Here is a 20,487-nt window from a genome sequence, read left to right as displayed (position 1 = left end):
GAGTTCTCTCAAATTCTCATGTCCTTGAAAGCCAACTGTTCTCCATCATATGAAAGGAGTTTGCAGAGGGAAAACCTAGAAGTCCTTGGGGATAGCTGAGTAAGAAATCCAGTTTCCAGGCTGTTCAGTTGCTGTGGTGCTCAGGGCTGTATGTGGGGAAAGAGGATGGGGGCTTTAACATTAACATTGCTATAGAGGTTTCAAAATTCAACAAGTTGCGCTTGTTGGATGAAAGGGGTAGTGAGTAAAAGGGGGGCCCAAGTGTATGCATAAGCCTCATACATATGAGATGTGGCAATACACACGTACAGGCATATGTGTATATTACTTGTCTGTGCCATCATATGCATGTATCAACATAAGTGCACTTTCTCACATGTACATACATAAACAAATCTACAGGAATGTCTAAACCAACATGGGGATTTGTCAGCATGCACATACATGCTGACATGTATACATGTATATACATGTATACATACAGAAATACGTGGGCATATGCTAACACTCGTCTGATTACAACCCGTGGCCATATATATGTGCATCTCACTCATCTAGGTTAACAGTAGCCTGCAAACATACCCTTCCCCATCACACATGCTTCACCCAATGCAGCCATTCATTCAATCAGTGTTTATTTTATGCCTCTAATGTGCCACAGGTTGTGTCGGGCACTAGGGATGGTCCTTGACTCAGTTAGCTTGCAATCCTGAGAGGGTGAAGGACGTGGAACCAAATAAGGAGAGGGTTAAGGAAGGTAGACACACGTTAAGTGTTCATTGGAGGGAGTGGGGACCTGAAGAGAGGTAGGTTGGCTCTGGAGTGGGGAAGGGAAAGGTTTGGTAAAGGATCCATAGAAGGGGAGGCTTTTGAGTTGAAGCTTAAAAGTTGAACAGGTGCTTACCAGGTGAGCAACTGTGGGAACAGGTATTTCAGTGACAGGAAATGTTCCAGATGGTCTTCTTACTTCCACTCTTGCCAGCCCCACCTCCACAGACTCTTCCCCAAAAAGCAGCCAGAGTAAAATGAGGTCTTGACTTTCCAGGGGCTTTCCATTTCACTCAGAGTGAAACCCAAAGTGTCATGGGTCCTGAGCGACGTGAGTGCTGTGTGTGCAAAGCCCCCATTACTTCCTAGATCTCAGGGCCACTCCTACTGTGGGCTTCCTTTCTGTTCCATAAAAAGCACAGTTCCACCTGGAGGCAATTGCGCTTGCTTTCCCCCTCATCCAGAAATGCTCTTCCCCCAGATATCTAGGCAACTCACTTCCTCACTGTATCCAAGTCCTTGCTCAAAAGTCACATTTTTAGAAAGACCTCCCCAATAGTCTGTCTTAAATAGCCCCTTGACATTCTATCTCCTCACTCCATTATTATTAATATTTTTATCTCAGTACTTGCCACCACCTTTATTTTCTATAGTTGGTTATCATCCCTCTTTTTCCACTGGAATATAAACTTCATGAGCATGGGAACTTTATCTGTTTTGTTCATTGCTGTACTTACAGTGTCCAGAAAAGTATTCAGCTCGGAGTAGGAACTCGATACATATTTGTTGAATAAAGAAATTTTAGATAGCTGGCAGCAAGTGGGGAGAAAGCATCAAGGTGGAATAAGATGCAAGGCAAGGAGACCTGTTAGGAACCTGTTGTCATAGCTTTGGTGAGCAATTAGGATGAGAGTGGCCTGACGTAGAACACCAGCTGTGGGGGTGGAGAAAAGGAGACACAATGTACACACGCATGCACAAATATACATGCATGTGCTTGTACTTCAACCACATCTGCTGCTTTAGTAGGGGAAGGCCAAGGAGGAAAGTAAAAGTGTCTTTATGTGTATATGTGATATGTATGTCGTGAACAATTCATGACAAGCTGGACACCCTCCAGATAATGTTGACTGCAGTTTTCCCTTCCTTTTGGGTCTTGTCACCACCATCCCATGTATGTTCATCCCTGCCAGCCAGGCTGCAGAGAGCTGCCATGCAGGGGTCTCTGTGGTTCCACCCTGTCAGTGAGGCAGGGCTCCTACTGCAGGGGACAGGAGTTGGGAGCCGGGTCTTGAACAAAGGGAATGGTCTTAGGAGTTCAGAGCCACAGACAGAGACTTAGAGACACTTGGAGAGAGGCACGTGGACTGTGAGAGGAGTAGAGAGAAGGGGAATGGCTGCAGAGCTCCGAGATGGAGCGCTCAGGCATGGCCTAGACTTCCTGAAGCCAGATGTGGTGGGGGTGGGACAGCATCCTCAGGCAGCTTCTAATGCCTGTCCCCAACCTCTTCCCTTCTTCTCCCGCTCCACTCCAGGTTCTCTACCCTGGTGATGTGGATGCCTTAGCCAACTATAGGCTTAGGAGTTGTTGGTCCTGAGGGTTGTGATGTGAATTCAGGTATATGGAGAGACCTAGAGAAAGGGGTCCCTATTTCTATGAGATATTTGGTGGTCTGGTAGTAGGGGAGAAATTTCTCTGAGTGTCTCAACTTTGGTTGTTTTCTTTCTTTTCTTTTTTTTTTTTGAGACAGAGTCTTGCTCTGTCGCCCAGGCTGAAGTGCCATGCATGATCTCGGCCCACTGCAACCTCCGTCTCTCAGGTTCAAGTGATTCTCCTGCCTCAGTCTCCCAAGTACCTGGGATTGCAGGCACGTGCCACCATGCCCGACTAATTTTTGCATTTTTAGTAGAGATGGGGTTTCTGCTGTGTTGGCCAGGCTGGTCTCGGACTCCTGACCTCAAGTGATCTGCTCACCTCGGCCTCCCAAAGTCCTGGGATTACAGGTGTGAGCCACTGTGCCTGGCCTGGTTGGTTTCCTTTCTCCCAAGAGAGCATGGAGTATTGAGCTTGTGTTGCAAAATGAACAACTTAAGGTTAAACCTCAGGGAGGGGCAATCAGCTGCTAGCATGGAGACTAAGGCATAGTATGGGGGAAAGCTGGGAAGACAGCTGGTAAGAAAAGGAGGAAGTGGAAGTTGGGGGTCTGCCCCACCCCATGCCACTCCGGGGACCTCTGGTGGAGGGGAGTGGTCAAGGCCTAAGATCCTCTTTGACTCTTCCTCCCCCAAACCTACAAGCCTGGAGCTTGGTTGCTTCATGACAGAGAGGCCAGTGATAGAGCCCTTTCCAGGTTTTAGGGGCCCTCTTGCCCCTCTCTTCTCTTATCTGGGCTAGGGGCCAGGGTGCTGCAGCCGCTCCCCTCCCACCTGGGCTGTGAGCATGGGGGTTGGGCCGAAACAGCCGCCAGAGCCGCCCACCTGCCCGCGGTGTCATGGCAACGACTCTGCCCACGTGGACGACGAGGAAAGGGAGGAGAAGAGAGGAGAGGAGGCATCACAGCAGACACGAGGATAGGAGGGGGCTCCTCAGAGTCCTGTGTGCTGAAGCCCCCACCCCTCTAGCTTGGCCTCGGCCCTAGCTCTTTTCACCCTAGATTCCCCAGGGCAGGGTGGGGCTGGTGTTCCAGCCCTGGCCTCAGAGTGTGCATGTCCTTGGATGTCCTGGGTAATGATGACCTTGTCTTCCTGTCCTGTGGGGTGCTGGCCAGGGTCCTGGGGTACATGGGGCTTTGGCATGTTCAGGCGTCACTTTATCTCCTTACCCCGCAAGTCGGGGATGGTGCCTGGGGCTGAGGGGATAAGAGCCCGACCTACTTCTCCATTTTCTCACTATTTTTCAAAAGGAAAATGACCCACTTTTCAGCCAATCGGACTGGGGCCTGTTCCCCGGTTGATTTCCTGAGCCCCCCTGCCCAGGCGTCTGCCCCATCCTCAGCCTATTAGCCACATGCTGGATCCACTTCCTCGGGGTAGCAGGTGAACCCATGTGGAGAGGTCCTCCCCTGCCATCTGCACCAGGCTGAGCCTGTTCTCAGTGGGACAGGGGTGGGCCAAGGCCTGGCTGAGACCACGTCAGCTCCACCTTGAGCAGACCCCTTGCCTACCTCTGTCCTGGGCACTCTGAGGGTCCTGCCTGCCCTCCCCTTAAACCCCCAGGACACACCTCAAGACGAGGCAGGAAGGGCTCCAGAAGGGTGGAAGGAGGATTCTGCCCCTCCTCTCTCCCTGTGTCTGTGGATGGTGGCAGGCCGTCTTCCCAAGCTGCTTCATTTCCACGTGGAAAGGGAGTCTGTGGCACTGCAGAACCTGTCTGTCTGTCTGTATGCCTGGCTGGCAGAGTTCCTCTCAGAGACCACCCCCACCCCCACAGAGGGTTCTGACTATGCCTCACTTCCCAAGCCCCTCCTTTTCTCTAGGATATTGGTCTGGGCCTCCGAGCCCCCTCCCTCCCTCAGCTATATTGGCCTGGGCTGGCTTGGGGGGTGATTAGGGATTTAATTATTTAGTTTCTCCAGCTCAGTAGATTAATTCCATCCATCACAGGCAGGCTGAGCCTTCTTCCCCTCTCTGGACTGCCTGGCCAACCCAAGAGAGAAGGAGCATCATGGCTCACCTGGGCCTAGTAATGGATTTGGGAAAAATGGATAAAGTTCTTGTTGGGGGAGGATTTGGTGAATGCCCTTGAGCAGATGTGGATGCCTAAGTGCTGTGAAGCAAACGTGAATTTCTGTCATCTGGGGATAAACATGTGGACATGTATTTAAGGTTCTATGCACACGAGCGTCGAAGTCTATTGAATGGCTAGGCGCGGTGGCTCAAGCCTATAATCCCAGCACTTTGGGAGGATCACTTGAGCCCAGGAGTTCAAGACTAGTTAGGGCAACATAGTGAGACTGTCTCTACAAAAAAATAAAAAATTAGTCAGACACGGCAGTACATGCCTGTAGTCCCAGCTACTCGGGAGGCTGAAGCAGGAGGATTGCTTGAGCCTGGGAGGTCGAGGCTGCAGTGAGCTGTGATAGTGGTACTGCACTCCAGCCTGGGTGACAGAGCAAGACCCTGTCCCCCCATCCCCCCAAAAAAGGAAAAAAGATCTATTGGATGGAAATGCACATGTGGTGTATGAATCCTCATAGGAACAAGTTTGTGTGTGCGGTCAGGTGCTGTGTAAGTTGTGTGTGGATGACTACATGGCTATGTAATTTGCCTCTGGCTGAACACCTACTAATTTGTGAATGAGCAATCTTGGGGCCATGTATGGCTGTGTATAAGGAAGAGATTGCAGAGATGGAAGGTTTCCTGAGACTGAGTGATGAGAAAGGGCACACTGGTGTCTGCCTACTGGCCTCCTTAGACCAGTTTGGTCAGGGAGACATGCTACTTTAAAGGTGCTCTGAGCCTGGGCGTGGTGGCTCACGCCTGTAATCCCAGCACTTTGGGAGGCTGAAGTGGGCAGATCACGAGGTCAAGACATCGAGATCATCCTGGCCAACATGGTGAAACCTCGTCTCTACTAAAATACAGAAAAAAAAAAAGGAAAAATTTAACCAGGCATGGTGGTGCCCCACTGTAGTCCCAGATACTCAGAGGCTGAGACAGGGGAATAGCTTGAACCTGGGAAGCAGAGGTTGCAGTGGGCCGAGATCGCACCACTGCACTCCAGCTTGGCAACAGAGTGAGACTCTGTCTCAAAGAAAAATAATACATAAATAAATACATACATAAATGTGCTCTGTTTAGCCTGGGGCTTTGTCAGGCCTGGACCCAGACTCAGATTTAAATCCTTCTTCCACCATCTGTGTGACCTTGGGAAATTTTCTTTACATTTCTAAACTTCAGTTTCCTTCTCTGTAAAATGGGAGTAATAATAGTGCCTACTGCAAAGGACAGTTGCGAGGATTATACGTGGAAACACATCTAAAGCACTTAACACTGCGTCTGGACAGCTGTAGTATTCAGGAGCCTAACCTTAGACTTCACAGTTGAAAGGCACCAGAGGTTGTCTGGTCTGAAATGTATTCAATGTATTCAGCGCTTGAATGCGCTCTGTACCATCCTGCAAAGCGGCCCTCAACCTCTGCTTGCATGCCTCCTCGGACGGGACACTCCCAGCTCTTTAGGAAAGTCAAATCACGCTGGGGCAGTTCTATCTGCTGGGGAGTTCTGGTCCAGCTGCAGGGAGTCGTTGCCTTCCTTTGCCCCCCTGTTTCTCCCCATTTCACTATGTCTCAGCTGTGGGGCACTCCTTGATGGCTCAGTTGCCGACCCTGAACTCATTAAGCACCTACTGTATGTCTGTCCGTACAGAGATAGAGCCCATGAATTCTGGCCTTCAAGGCGCTCACAGCTTACAAACAACTCCTTACCCTACTCTGGGGAATAGAGATATGAGATCCAAGAGGAGCTGGCAATTGCGGTGTCCTGGGATTGATGGGAGGGCACTTTTAGGGGAGACCTCATGGAAGAGAGTACACCTACACTGCAGCAGAGGGTAAAATTGGGAGGAGAGGTCTTCAGTACAAAGGGGTTTTGCAGTCTGTGCTGTCTTTTCCTTCTGTGTGCTCTCATGCTGTGTCCCCCAGCTCCTGGCTGTCTTCTCTGAAACTCAGAGAGAGCAGAGGTGTAGACATCCCTGAAGCTGGGGCAGGGTCAGGCAGGGTTTCAGGCAGAGCTGAGGGGTGGGAAGTGCCATGATGTGAACCTGGCAGTCAGCCAACCAGCAAGCCTCTGTGGTTGGCTTCCTGTGCTTGACTCCTCTGTGGGAGAGGCCCAGAAGGAGGGCTCAGGCCCTGGTGCTGGAAGCCCCTGTCCCAGCTCACACAGAGACTTCCAGGACAGTGTGTTCATCCAGGAGGCAGTCCCAAGCTCTGGACCCCAGGAGGGGACCAGACGCCTGGCACAGAGAGTAGGAAAGACCATTGGTGTGGCCAGGCTGAGTAACTCCTGCCCAGTGGACCTCTTCATGGGCTTGGGCTCCTATCTGTTATTCTTTGACGGCCCTGAAAGGCTCAGGTGTGGCGCATCCTGGAGGTTAGGGCAGCACCAGCCCAAATCACATACAAATGAAAGAGGGTGTTTTGGTGCTAAAGTCAAAAGAAGTCAACATATGGAGATATATGTGCAGTTGTTTGAATAGGTCAGCTTAGTTACGCATTGCTGCAAGCTACGGAGGTAGGTATTGTGATCCCATTTTACAGATGAGAAAACTGAGGCTCAGACAGATAACACAAATTGCTCATGGTCATAAAGGTAGGTTGTGACATAATGGATGGAAGTGAATGATTGGCTCTCCAGTACCCAGCTATGAGGTTGCTGGGCTTTCCCTTCCAGCTCCCTGGAGTTGGAAGAGAAACCTCTAATCCTGGCTACAGCGGTTTGTGGGAGTCCGTAAATCAAGGTCCTCTATTCGTCTCAGGTGCTATTATCTTTGACTACCAGGACTGCTCTGCTGTCTTCCATATGCTCAGGGTGTGGGAGGTCTTCACAAGGAGCCCAGGCAAACAGAAATTCCTACATGCGTGAAACAAATGAGTTTTCAGATTACCCACTTCTGATCCAAACCAAGTCATGTATGGATAGTTACGGGCTTTGCCCAAAGCTGTCTAGAGACCCTCCCAGCTTCCCTGCCTCCAAGTCTCATGCATTTAAATAGCTTCTCCCTAGTTATCGATAGCTAACCCTCAGCACCATGCTAGATACTTTACTTGCATTATCTTAGTGCTTGTGACATCACAGGGAGAAAGGGACTACTCTTGCTCCCATTTGAAAATGGGGAAACTTAACTTGAGAGAGACAAAGAAGCTTCCTTGATGCCACACGTCTAGTAAGTGATGGACCTGGGATATGAACCCAAAGCCGTTTAGCCGAAGACCCAGAAGCCATAGTTTCTTACCAGCTGCCCCTCACCAGGGTCCTACAGGAGTTCTAGTCCTAGGAGTCCTCCGTTTCAGCAGTGTGCAGTCTTCCCCAAAGAAGGCTCCTGGAGACTTTCAGGAGAGGGGGAAAGTGGAAATGATCAGCCTGAGAATTGGTTCACTTGACAGAAACAGAGGAGATAGCTGAGAAAGGGCTGGAAGCAGTTGGCCATGGCTGCAATTAGGGGGCGTGAAGGAGTGAGGCTGGTCAGGCTGAATTGTGTCTTAGGGGGCTTTGGGCAGCCCTGGAGAAGGAGGAGGAACCCCAGGCTCTGCTTCTGATGCCTCTTGGGTACATAGCTCCAGCTGGGAAGGGAGCTGGGGCCCAGCAAGTCTGAGTGAAGGACCTTTGTGGGGCTGGTAGACCCTGAATCCTGCTCCTGCAGCCCATCCCTGAAAGTTTTGCCTCATTCTTTTCTCTGCAGCATGGGGAGGGTCACCTTTTTCTTTCTTTCTTTCTTTTTTTTTTTTGAGACGGAGTTTCGCCCTTGTTACCCAGGCTGGAGTGCAATGGCGTGATCTCGGCTCACCGCAACCTCTGCCTCCTGGGCTCAGGCAATTCTCCTGCCTCAGCCTCCTGAGTAGCTGGGATTACAGGCACGTGCCACCATGCCCAGCTAATTTTTTGCACTTTTAGTAGAGACGGGGTTTCACTATGTTGACCAGGATGGTCTCGATCTCGTGATCCACCCGCCTCGGCCTCCCAAAGTGCTGGGATTACAGCGCGCCCGACACCTTTTTCTTTCTTACTCTCCCTTCTGTCTCCACTATCTTCCCTGAGCTATGCAGAGTGACATATCTGGGGGAGACCTAGATGCAAGTGGAAAAGAACCGCCTTTACCTGCTAAGCAGAGTGGCTGGACAAACATCGTGAACAAGGCTGGGTATAAAGGCTGGATTTCTAATACCAGAATCTCCAGGGCTCTCCAAAGCCTTTGAAGGGAAAGGAGTGGAGGTCCTTTCTGTGGGCTGTTGTACATAGGAGCAGAGTGGATGAGGGCAGGAAGGGAAAATATGCATTCACAGAACAGGTATTTTTTGAACACCGTTTAGTGACAGACATTGTTCTAGCCACTCAAAATGCAGCACACAAACAGATACAGTCCCTGCCCTTCTGGAGCTTATGTTCTACTATGGGGAGGCATACTATAAACAAGCAATAGACAAAGAAAATAATTTCAAAGGGCAATCAGTGCTCTGAGGGCAATGAGGCAGGTGATATAGAGCATACCCAGGGTTGCAGCTTAACTTTAGTTGGAGTGAGTGGTCAGATAGGCCTCTCTGAGCTGAGACCCAAAAGATGAGACAGAGGAAGCTATGGGAATATCTGGGGCAGAGTGTTCCAGCAGAGAGAACATCAAGTGCAAAGCCCCCTGAGGTGGGATTTTCAAAGAGATTATAGGTAGTGTGGGTTATTCACAGGCCGAGCACTGTCCAGTGGGTCAGGAGATGGATTTAGACTTGTATCTGCATAAATGGCTCAAGTGTTTTGGAGCTGTAAACCCCTTTTCTGTAAAATGTCTGCCCTAAGCCTCTAGGAAGTGTTGATTAAATAAAGTAATAAAGGTGAATGAATAAACAGGCAAGCCTCTCTCCTTCCATTCTGTTTCCCCTTCTTCCTTCTCCATTTTCTGGGGCAGTGAGGGGAGGAGGAGGAGGTGATTTTCCTTGGGTCCTAAGGGGCGGGGCTGGATACAAGGCTTGCCGAGTCTTAGCAACAAGGCTGGGTAGTGGGGTTGAGGGAAGCCAGGGACCAGGACCAGCTACAGAGACCCTGCCACAGGCATCTGGGCAAAGCCAGTGTCAAATCAGTCAGGGGGCCTCAGGCAGAACTGGATGTAGGAAGAGATGAGGGGCCAGAGGTATGCCTACCCATGGGCACAGTTGAATGATCAGGGTTATGAGCTGCGGTCAGAGGCTCTGTGTTAGGGCTTCCAGTGTGAAGGGCTGGACAGAGAAACTGAGGCACGATCTTGTCTATTCTGGTTGGTTAACACAGGGAGAGGGGGTCAGTAGGCAAAGCCTAAAACTTTGGGATCCCAAGGACACACAAGGCTTACCACAGGCATGGAGGAGCCAGGCCGACAGCAGCAAAATGAATTCTAGGCCTCACTTGCTGGAAGTTCTGCTGTGTTGGAACTGGTGTGGGGATGACCTCATAGACTCCAGGTGAGGGGATTGGATAGGGCTGACCTTCACAAGGGAACAACTCTAACCTTTTGCTGCTGTTTGAACCATCATGTTCAACTTGTAGCTCTCCCAGACCGCTTCCCGGGGAAGGAGTTAATTGGCTAATATTTGAATTTTGAAATCTTCATCTTTGCCTAAGGCATTACTTTGTGCCAAACTCTGAGACACCGGCCTTTGTCGAACACACCTGGATCCCTGGGTACCCAGATGTGGATAATCTAGAGTAAGAATCTATCTTTTCCCCAGCTGAGTATCTTTGGTCTTAGATGGTCATCCAGAGAAATTAAGTGACCTACCCAGTGTCACACTGTAAACCAGTGGAAGAAACAGTGATAAAGTAGCTACTGTTATCATGTATCAGGGACAGTGCTAGCGGATTTCTGTGCTTTACCTTGTTAAACATTACATCATTCATACCTTTACAGTGGCTCTAATATCATCCCCATTTTTCCGACGAGGAAACAGGTTAAGAGAGGTGAATCACCTGCCCAAGTATATACAGCCTGTAAGTGAGTAGAAAGGGATTTGAGCCCACAGAGTCTGATGACAGAGTCCATACCCATAACTGCTTTAATCAAGGGAGTTTGTGAGTTGTCTAGGTCTCAAGAAAGGAAAACCAACTGATTTGGCTGGGCAGGGCCCTGAGGGAGAGGGAGAGAAAACACTCTGACTCCTTCTCCCATTTTCCATTCTTTTTCTGGAAGGTAATTGCTTGGGGCAGTGACAACCTCCTGGTGAATTACACAGCTGGTTTCCCAGTGAGATTTGTAACAACAACCCCGCCAGCCTGGCAGCCCCCAGCAAGTTCCGGTTTAAGAAACGAATTGCTGGATTGTGTAGTTGGTGCTAAATTGGGTAATTTCTTGGTGACGGCATCTGTGCCATTTCTTCCATTCCCGGATAGATTCGAGCTGCATCAGAGATGAATTTGTCACACACAGCACCCTCCCAGACTCCTTCACTCTCCACTTTCCAGCCAGCCATAGGCTACTGCAAAAGTGGCTGCTTCCCTCGGCCCCCAGGTTCACAATCTGGGCAGCTCTATGTGTCCTGAGAGTGATTGGATGACTTGGTGCAATAAAAATGGAAAAATAACACCAGCACCCAGAATTGTCACAGGACTTCAGGTAGCATCCTTTATTCTATACTAATCTGACCTTGGACTTGGTATAAACTCAGCGCTCACCACACATGGGAAAAGGCTAAATCACACTCTGGTTAGGTCTGGAAGATATGTATGGATGAGGTCTTTTTATTTGTTTGTGTGCTTTAAAAAAATAGATTCACTTTCATTACTCTGTTCACTTCGTAATGGTATTGAGTAAGTTTGACTTCTCTGGGCTGGCAACATAGACAGGAGAAAAGCTAATGCTTTGAAATCGGCCAACACTGGATTTGACTTCTGGCTTTGACAGCAGCTCTCAGTGTGACTTTGGGGAACTCAGTTAGTTTCTCCAAACCTCAGTTTCTTCTTCTGTACACTGGAAGGTGGAGGGGGCGGATAATGTCTATCCCTTGAAACAGTTTTGGGACTCTCATAAAATATCATAAATGAAAGGCTCTCGTTTTGTAGACTCACATTCACTCAGCAAATGTCTGCCATATGCTAAGCATTGTTCTAGGGATGGGGAGAATTCAGTGGATAAGATGGATAAAATTCCTGCACTTATGGGGAGCTAACATTCTAGTGGGAGAGACAGACGATCTAGGAGTCACAGAAATTTAAAATGGTAACAATATAAGGGACAGGTACATGGTGCCTTGAGAGCAAACAGCAGGGGGATCTGACCTAGTCAGGGAGGCCAGAGAAAGCTTCCCTGAGGAAGCAACAACTGGGCTGAGATCTGAAGGGTGTGTAGGAGTTAGCAAGGCAGAGGTGGGTAGGAAAAGCTTTCCCAACAGGGGGAATAGGCCCCGTGATGCGAGGGATCATGGGACTGACAAAAGACTGTCCTGGCTGCTGCAGAGAAAGCAAGGGGAGCATGTTTTGAGAGGATGTTGGAAAAGTAGGAAGGGCCAGACCCTGCGGGCCTTGTTGGACAAGTGAAACCATTTTATCCTAAGGACATCAATCAGCCAGTGAAGAGTTTTAAGCAGAGGCGTGACATGATCAGATTTGCATTTCCAAATGGCCATTTGGATTGGAGCAGGGTAAGAATGAAAGCAGGGAAGCCGGGCGCGGTGGCTCAAGCCTGTAATCCCAGCACTTTGGGAGGCTGAGGCGGGTGGATCACGAGGTCGAGAGATCGAGACCATCCTGGTCAACAAAGTGAAACCCCGTCTCTACTAAAAAAAAATACAAAAATTAGCTGGGCATGGTTGTGCGTGCCTGTAATCCCAGCTACTCAGGAGGCTGAGGGAGGAGAATTGCCTGAACCCAGGAGGCGGAGGTTGCGGTGAGCCGAGATCGCGCCATTGCACTCCAGCCTGGGTGACAAGAGCGAAACTCCGTCTCAAAAAAAAAAAAAAAAAAAAAAAAAAAAAAAAAAAAAAAGAAAGCAGGGAGACCAGTTAGGAGAAGATGTGCAGACATGCAGGCAGGAAGGAGATGGTGTTCTCAGGGACAGTTGGATTCATTAGCCGTGCTTTCTGCTGCAAATACTACAGGAAATCTGGCCAACAATGGTTTAAATAAAGAGCGCATTCCTTATCACATATAGACCCGGAGTAGAGCAACTGTTCATGTTGGTTCCATGGCCTGATGATGCCAGGACTGACATCTCTGCCATTCTCTAGGCCTTTCGTGGTGGCAAGATAGCGGTCCTAGCTCTGGCCATCATGGTTGTAGTCAGGCCAAAATGGAGGGGAGGAAAGATGGCACTAGCAAGTCCTACCCCTTTGGTCACAAAGGCAAAATCTGTCCTAGAAACCTTCATCATATTTCCATGTATATATCACTAGCCAAAATGAAATCGCATGGCCTCTAGTTACAAAGGAGGCTGGGATAAGGACGAGGAGGCTGGGAGTGGGTTTTAGCGAGTCAGCTGACAAAGATTTGATGGATATGGAAATAAATGGGCACATCTGTTTTTTAGGAAGCAAACTCCATAGGACATGGTGATGGATTGAATTATTAGTCCCTTCCTCACTTGTTTTTCCCTCCTATTGATTTTGTTTAGTAATGGAGTGAAGGCAGGCAGTGTGGGGGGATGAAGGCAGGTGGTGTGGGGGGATGAATGTGATCATAAAGCATAACATATAGGAAGAACCCAGTTGTTAATTAAATATTTTCTTTAGAAAAATCCACAAATTGGATATCTCCTGCTCCCAGTAATTTGGATTTGATTATATTGTTTACTATTTGGACATTGGGGATTTTGGAAATCCAAAAGAAAGGCTTCTCATGAAGGATTACACTGTATAATCTTTTAGAGTTTGTAAGAGTTATTGTGTTATTTGATATCCATTAAAGTCCTAGGAGATATGTGAGCAGGTATCCTGAGGCTTAGGGAGGGTAGGCCACCTCTGGTATGTCAGGTGTCACATACATTCTGATCTCAGGACCTGTGCTTTTTCCACTAAACAGGTCTGCCCTGTAGGACCTGGGTAAAGGCTAAAGGCGTTGAGGGTTGGTCTGTCTGGAGAAGGCAGCAACTACTGGGCTTATCTTCTCCAAGACAAGAGCAAGGAGAACGTGGATTGATGCCAAAGGGGCTGAGGTTTGATAAGGCCTTGGTGAAAGCCGAGTGGCCTGCCAGCAGCACCTGTGTGAAGCAGGAGACAGAGGGGCACCTAGGAATGTCCACCACTGGGAAGTTCTGTGAGGCTCCAGCTTGACGTCACCACACACAGAACAAATGGGACAGTCTGGGCTTCTGCCAAAGTGGCCTTTTGTGCTGTGAGTCTCAGATATAGGTCCTGCCTGCGGCAGGAAGAGGGAAGAGAATGACATGGATGAAGGGCCAGGCTATCCTTCTGCCTTCTTTTCAAGGCAGAGAGATGCTTCCAGGTGCGTTTCCAACAACTGCTTGAAAGGCCATCTTGATCTGAAATTCCCCGTTTCCCCAAAGAAAGGTAATGGAGGAGAATTGTCATCCAGAGCCAGGCGGTTGGTATCTATGAGGTCACCCCAGTCTTCCTTCAGGCAGGGTAACCAACAGCTTCCACAGTCCAGGTTCCAGGGTGGGCCAGGGCTGGGCATGTCTCACCCTGTCCTCTATGGAAGATTCTCAGGAAACCACAATCTTCTTCATTGTCTCACATCCTTCAGGGTCAGGAAGTTCTTCCTGATGTCTCACTGTGCCTCTTCCACTACTATTAATCATGCTTGCAAAGCTAGCTGTTCTTCCTGATGTCCCTGTGTCTAATAATGGCATCATTAGTCTTCCAGTCACGGCTGCTGCAAACTTCAGAGTCATCTTCCTTTTTGATTTTCTCTCTCCTATTCCCACTGTTTGCCGTTCCCTGTCTGCCAGAACTCTCTGAGCCCACCCCTTAGAATTCCCTGTTTGCACACTTCTTCTGCCTGTGCTTGCTGTTTCCTCACAGGGTAGGTTCTCTTCCCCACCACCTCTGTGTGTGGGACACACAGACATCTTGTACTCCATCACAAACACCCTCTCCCCTGAGAAGTCTTCCTTGATTGCCCTCTATTGAATCTGATCCTGTCTTCATCTGAAGTAGACCAACATTTTGGTACCTCTCTCCAGCACAGTCGTTTATTCGTCTACTTAGTGAATGCTTATTAAGGGCTGGCTCTGGGCAAAGCCCTGGGTTAGGTGCTGGAGATCCAGAGATGAATAGGATTTGGTTTCTATCCTGCAGAAGACCACATTCTAGGTGGGGAGACAGAAACCGAAACAGACATTTTCAATGCAGTGTGATAGCTGCTTTCATGGGGACACCCAGGGTGTTATAAAAGCCCAGTAAAGAGCATAACCTAGAATAAGAGCACAGAAAGTCTTCAAGGGAAGGTGGGGCTTAATATGAGTAAGTGTTAGCCAGGGGGAGGGCTTTGAGGTGGATGAAAGGACATTCTAGGAGGAGGGAACAGTTTGTGCAAAAATAAAGTGGCCTGTAATAACTCTGTCACGTGAGAAGTTGTTCCCCTGTTAAACTACAAACTCCTCGAGGACAGGGACCACTCTTAAATCACCTATATAACTTCTCACTCTCTTGCTTATGGTAGCTGCTCAACAAATGTTTGTGGAATGGAATAATATTTGAGGGCAATGGGGGGAAAAAAAAAATGCAGTGGCTCAGCACCATGGACAGATCCCACAGACACCTACAGTTGGAGGTAGTCCAACCTGTACGCACATTTGCATGTATTTGCATAATGAAGCCAACCTCATTTCCCTGGGGGTTCAAAGGCTCTGCATCATGGGGGATCTAGTCAGTCCAGTTTGGGGGGTTGGGAAGGGAAACTGTCAGGGCCAGAGACCAGTCCTCTGAGGACTGAGGGAGTCTGGTCCCTTTTGCTTACCACCCTTTCCTTTTCCATCAGGAGCCAGTGGTCCTGAGCCTTCTGAAGTTAGGATTCTGCCTGGTGGTGGGGATCCTGACATCAAGGATGGGACACCGTGGATGGTGAGTGATAGAATAGTCTGGGAGACGGGGATTAGACTCAGGTTTGAATCTTGATCCAAAGTGACTCATCCACTTATTGGCTTTGTGACCTCACCATTTTGAGCTCAATTTTCTCATGGGTAAGTGTGGATAATATCTACGTCACAAGATTTCAGTGAGATTAGAGAATATCAGGTATGCACAGTACCTGGTATATAGCAAGTGCTTGGGAAATAGTAGGAGATGAGCGGTGAGCAGGATCTGGAAGAAAGGTGGATGTGGGGAGGTGGTGGTAGGGAGAAAGAGAATGAGTCTTGGAGGTGCTGCTGTCTGGAGTCTTTGAGGCTGTCATCCCTCCTAGTCAGCAGATGGCCCAGGAGCCTGGTCGAGGATGAGGGAGGGCACCGTCTGCCAGCTCCTCTGCCCCTGTCCCTCCTGCTGTCACTCCCTCCTGCTGTAGCTCCTGTCCTGGCAGCTCCTGGAGTCCTGATTGGAGGCAGCTCTTGCTGAGAGCTGACCTCTCTGTCCTGTAGCCTTGGAAAGCCTGGGATGGGGGCCAGGAGCACTGGTTCCAGAGTTTTTTCTCCATTGTTTCCTTCCTTGCTTTCCCTCTGTTCCTGGGAGGAGGAACTCCTGGGTTCCAATCCCTGTTTAGGATTCAGATGCTACTATGTGTAGCTGCTGTTCTTCTTCTTTATGGATTTTCCTCCTTCGTGATTCCCCTCCAGTGGAATGGGAGTGGAGGGTGGGGGTAAAAGGCAAAAGGGGAAATTTCTTGGGGGGAATATTTGGAACTCAGAAGAGGAACGAGAAAGAGTCATCTCAGGTTCTCCTTCTTATTTCAGTCCGCAGGGGAGGGAGAATGAGCCTACAGCCAGATGGAATGCACAGGATGTGGAAGGAAGGGGAGGGGTTTTTCTGCGGGATGGTGCTGGATATGTAGATTTGGGTCCAGTGTTCTCTTTCTTCATAGCAGCTGGGAGCTGTGACCCTGAGGCCTGGCTCTTGCAACAGTGGGATGTAGAGCAGAGTTGGGGTAGAGATGTGGCTATGGATCTATTTGCCTAATGCCAGCTTGTGAAAAGCTAGTTCACCTAAAGACTGGTTTCTCTGAATATTTTATGTTTTCTTGGGTATCCTTTTGTTTCTGGTAATCTAAGGATACCCACACCCCAAAGTACATATATATATATTTATACATAAATGTTCATATATTTATATATATGTATACATAAATATTTCTATGTATATAAAATATATATGCATTTATAAATATTAATATACATTTACAAATATAAACATAAATATATATAAATTTGGAGGCCAGGTCTCACTCTGTTGCCTCGGCTGGAGTACAGTGGTATAAAACAGTCATACTTCACTACAGCTCTGAGCTCTTGTGCCCAAGTGATCCTCTCTCCTCAGCTTTCCAAGTAGCTAGAACTACAGGCATGTGCCACCACATCTGGCTAATTGAAAAAAATTTTTTTATAGAGACGGGGTCTTGCTCGGTTGCCCAGGTTGATCTTGAACACTTGGGCTCACGTGATCCTCCTGTCTTGGCCTTCCAAAGTGCTGGAAGTACAGTCGTGAATCACTGTGCCCAGTCTCTAAGGACATTAAAGAACCCATTTGACTGAGGGAATATCCTCTCGTGAATAAGTATTTATCAGATTTGCAGCATTCGTTGAATGATGGGATTAGTTTGCGCCCTTGAGTGTCTTTGTCTATTATGACCGTTTAAAGGAATTTTTTTTCTTTTTTTGAGAAGGAGTTTCCCTCTTGTTACCCAGGCTGGAGTGCAATGGCATGATCTCGGCTCACCGCAACCTCCACCTCCTGGGTTCAGGCAACTCTCCTGCCTCATCCTCCTGAGTAGCTGGGATTACAGGCATGCACCACCATGCCCAGCTAATTTTTTGTATTTTTAGTAGAGACGGGGTTTCACCATGTTGACCAGGATGGTCTTGATCTCTTGACCTCATGATCCACCCGTCTCGGCCTCCCAAAGTGCTGGGATTACAGGCGTGAGCCACCACGCCCGGCCTGTTTAAAGGAATTTTTAGCCCATTTGTGGGAGGATAGTGCAATTAATCATAATAAATTGACATGTATTACCTAAAGGGATATAAGAATGCCTAATAAAAGATGGTTTTAGGTGAAGGGGGCTGTTCAATTCAAATACTTTTTCTCCCTATTTTTCTAGGAGGTTCCTGGGGCCTGGCCCCCAAGACTATGAAGAGCCTTTGCTGAGGCCATGAGGGGTTACCATGGCGACCGAGGCAGCCATCCCCGCCCAGCCCGCTTTGCTGACCAGCAGCATATGGACGTGGGCCCAGCTGCCAGGGCCCCATACCTGTTGGGCTCCAGGGAGGCCTTCTCCACTGAGCCCCGCTTCTGTGCCCCAAGAGCTGGCCTGGGACACATTTCTCCTGAAGGGCCCCTGAGCCTGAGTGAAGGGCCATCGGTAGGCCCTGAGGGAGGGACAGGGGGGGCCGGGGTTGGGGGGGGTAGCAGCACCTTCCCCAGGATGTACCCTGGCCAAGGCCCCTTCGACACCTGTGAAGACTGTGTGGGCCACCCACAGGGCAAGGGTGCCCCCCGCCTGCCTCCCACACTCCTGGATCAGTTTGAAAAGCAGTTGCCAGTTCAACAAGATGGCTTCCACACGCTACCATACCAGCGAGGGCCAGCAGGGGCGGGGCCCGGGCCAGCACCAGGGACTGGCACTGCCCCAGAGCCCCGCAGCGAGAGCCCTAGCCGCATCCGGCACCTGGTTCATTCTGTGCAGAAGCTCTTTGCCAAGTCTCACTCTCTGGAGGCGCCGGGGAAGCGGGACTATAACGGGCCCAAAGCTGAGGGAAGAGGTGGCTCTGGAGGAGACAGCTACCCCGGCCCGGGTTCCGGAGGCCCCCACACCTCCCACCACCACCATCACCACCACCATCACCACCACCACCAGTCCCGGCACGGCAAGAGGAGCAAGAGCAAGGACCGAAAGGGGGATGGGCGGCACCAGGCCAAATCCACAGGCTGGTGGAGCTCCGATGACAACTTGGACAGTGACAGCGGCTTCCTGGCGGGTGGGAGGCCCCCTGGGGAGCCTGGTGGTCCCTTCTGCCTGGAGGCTCCAGATGGGTCCTACCGGGACTTGAGCTTCAAGGGGCGCTCGGGCGGGTCAGAAGGCCGCTGCCTTGCCTGCACTGGCATGTCCATGTCACTGGATGGACAGTCAGTCAAGCGAAGTGCCTGGCATACCATGATGGTCAGCCAGGGCCGGGATGGATACCCGGGGGCCGGGCCAGGCAAGGGGCTCCTGGGTCCAGAGACCAAGGCCAAAGCCAGGACTTATCACTATCTGCAGGTGAGGCTTTTTTGGGGTAAGGGAACAGGGTCCTTGACCTTCACCAGTCTTGTCAACCAGGAAGCAGTGGGAAGGGTTGGGTGGAAGCCAGCTGTCCCAGTGATGGAGGGCCTGGATGCAGGGAGGCTCTGGTCTGCCCCACTGGATCACCCTGAGCTCCTTTGGGGCTTCACTTTTCCCATTTGTGCACTGAAGGGGCCCTTCTATTCTAATGATGTGTCAATGCCTGGAAGACCTCCCCTTGACCTACTGTTTTGGACAGACTGTTCTGATCTCTGTCTTGGGGGGTTGGAGGCATAATGAAGTTGAGGGCAGACAGTGAATAGGATGGTGAGGTACAGCTTAGCTGTAGCTGCTCTCAAGACTGAAGGTTGGCAGTTGCCAAGCAGTTCTCCTGCCCCAAAGCCTTTTCCAGCCCTCTTTTCTGCTGTAATCCGGGTAGCCCACATGTTTGCATATGAAGATCAGTTATTTCCAGAATGTGACTCTGTTGAGGTTTGTCATTCTGGGGTACCTGTGGTGGGACAGCCGAGTCTGTAGAGGAGTCCTGGGATCCTGTCTTATGTGTTTTCCTAGACTAGGGGACAAACCGGGTTTCAGCCCTTTCAGGTGGGGCCTTCTGGGAAGTGGATGGTGCACGCTGTTCTCCTTCTGTCTTACCACCTCTATGGTCTCTGCAGGTGAGGCCAGAGCTCCGATTCTTATTTGCTGTGGAGCCTTCATCCCAGCCTCATCCAGCCCACATTGTTTTCTTGAGCTCTGCTATAATTTTAGGAGGAAAAGTCAGTATGCATTCTGGAAGTCCAGTGTATTTCTGCATTTTACATAGTTGATACTGATCTGTTTAATCAATGAGCATTTCCTGGATGCTGTGGATACAAAGATGAAGACAGGTGCTGCTTGTGAGGAGTTCACAATTTAGAGGGGGACAGACAAGGAAGCAGATAGAATGTAGTGTGTGATGAGGATGAGATATGACAGAACCCTGGGAATCTTGGGAACACAGAGGAGACATCTCACCAACCTGGCAAGGAATGTCCCCAGAGCTGAATCTCAGTGGAGGAGTTGGAGATGTTGGGTGCCGGCTAAATGTGTTCTGGGAAACGATTATACAGCGTGTTCAAAGGTGTGGAGAATAGAGGCTGCGTGTGTCTTTGGGGGACATTGGCATTGCTGGGTAAGTTGTGCACAAGTTAGGGCTCTCCTGGATAACTCGTGAAAGCCCAAGGGAGCATAGAGGGCCACAATGCAAGCAAGAAGGGACTTTTGGAATCAGGACCCTGGTTTGCCCCCTCCCTGGGTAGGGAGGTGCTCTAAGCTAGGAACTGAAGGGTCCAGGCAGGGAACACCCATCCTTTCTCCCCCATAGCTAATTTCTTGCCATCCCTGAAGACTTGCTGCCATTTCACTGCTCCCTGCTGCTTCTCCAGGGCTGCCCTGACCTCCCTGGGGGCTTCCTTTTTAACATGCACCTCACAGTGTCCTGCAGAGGAGCGAGGAGCTCTGCAGTGGCTACAGTGTGGGAACCCTGCAGTGTGGCCTTCCCATCTGCTGGCCTGCCTCTCTCCACCTGCCTGCTGCTCCTCTCTGTAGAGAATGGGGAAGGGAAATGATCTCTCTGGTTTGGACTTCAAGGGCATCTGAGGACTGGGAAGTCTGAGCCCATGTGGAGAAGAACCAAGG

General features: G+C 49.8%; 1 protein-coding gene across 3 annotated transcripts in view; it reads left to right on the top strand.

Moving 5' to 3' along the window:
• DLGAP3 (DLG associated protein 3) overlaps positions 1 to 20,487 on the top strand; it is a 62,018-nt gene that overhangs the window by 7,463 nt on the left and 34,068 nt on the right. For all 3 annotated transcript variants that reach the window (XM_039474567.2, XM_003937527.3, XM_074380485.1), the window contains 2 exons: positions 15,379 to 15,461; positions 17,647 to 18,804. In XM_039474567.2, the coding sequence (XP_039330501.1) occupies positions 17,698 to 18,804 (1,107 nt within the window). In that variant the 5' untranslated portion in view covers positions 15,379 to 15,461; positions 17,647 to 17,697. The remainder of the gene's footprint in view (positions 1 to 15,378; positions 15,462 to 17,646; positions 18,805 to 20,487) is intronic.

This window comes from Saimiri boliviensis, chromosome 11 (genome assembly GCF_048565385.1).
Source record: "Saimiri boliviensis isolate mSaiBol1 chromosome 11, mSaiBol1.pri, whole genome shotgun sequence".
Taxonomy (NCBI): Eukaryota; Metazoa; Chordata; class Mammalia; order Primates; family Cebidae; genus Saimiri; species Saimiri boliviensis.
Note: the sequence above shows the minus strand (reverse complement) of the source record. Positions and strands in the feature narration are given on the sequence as shown.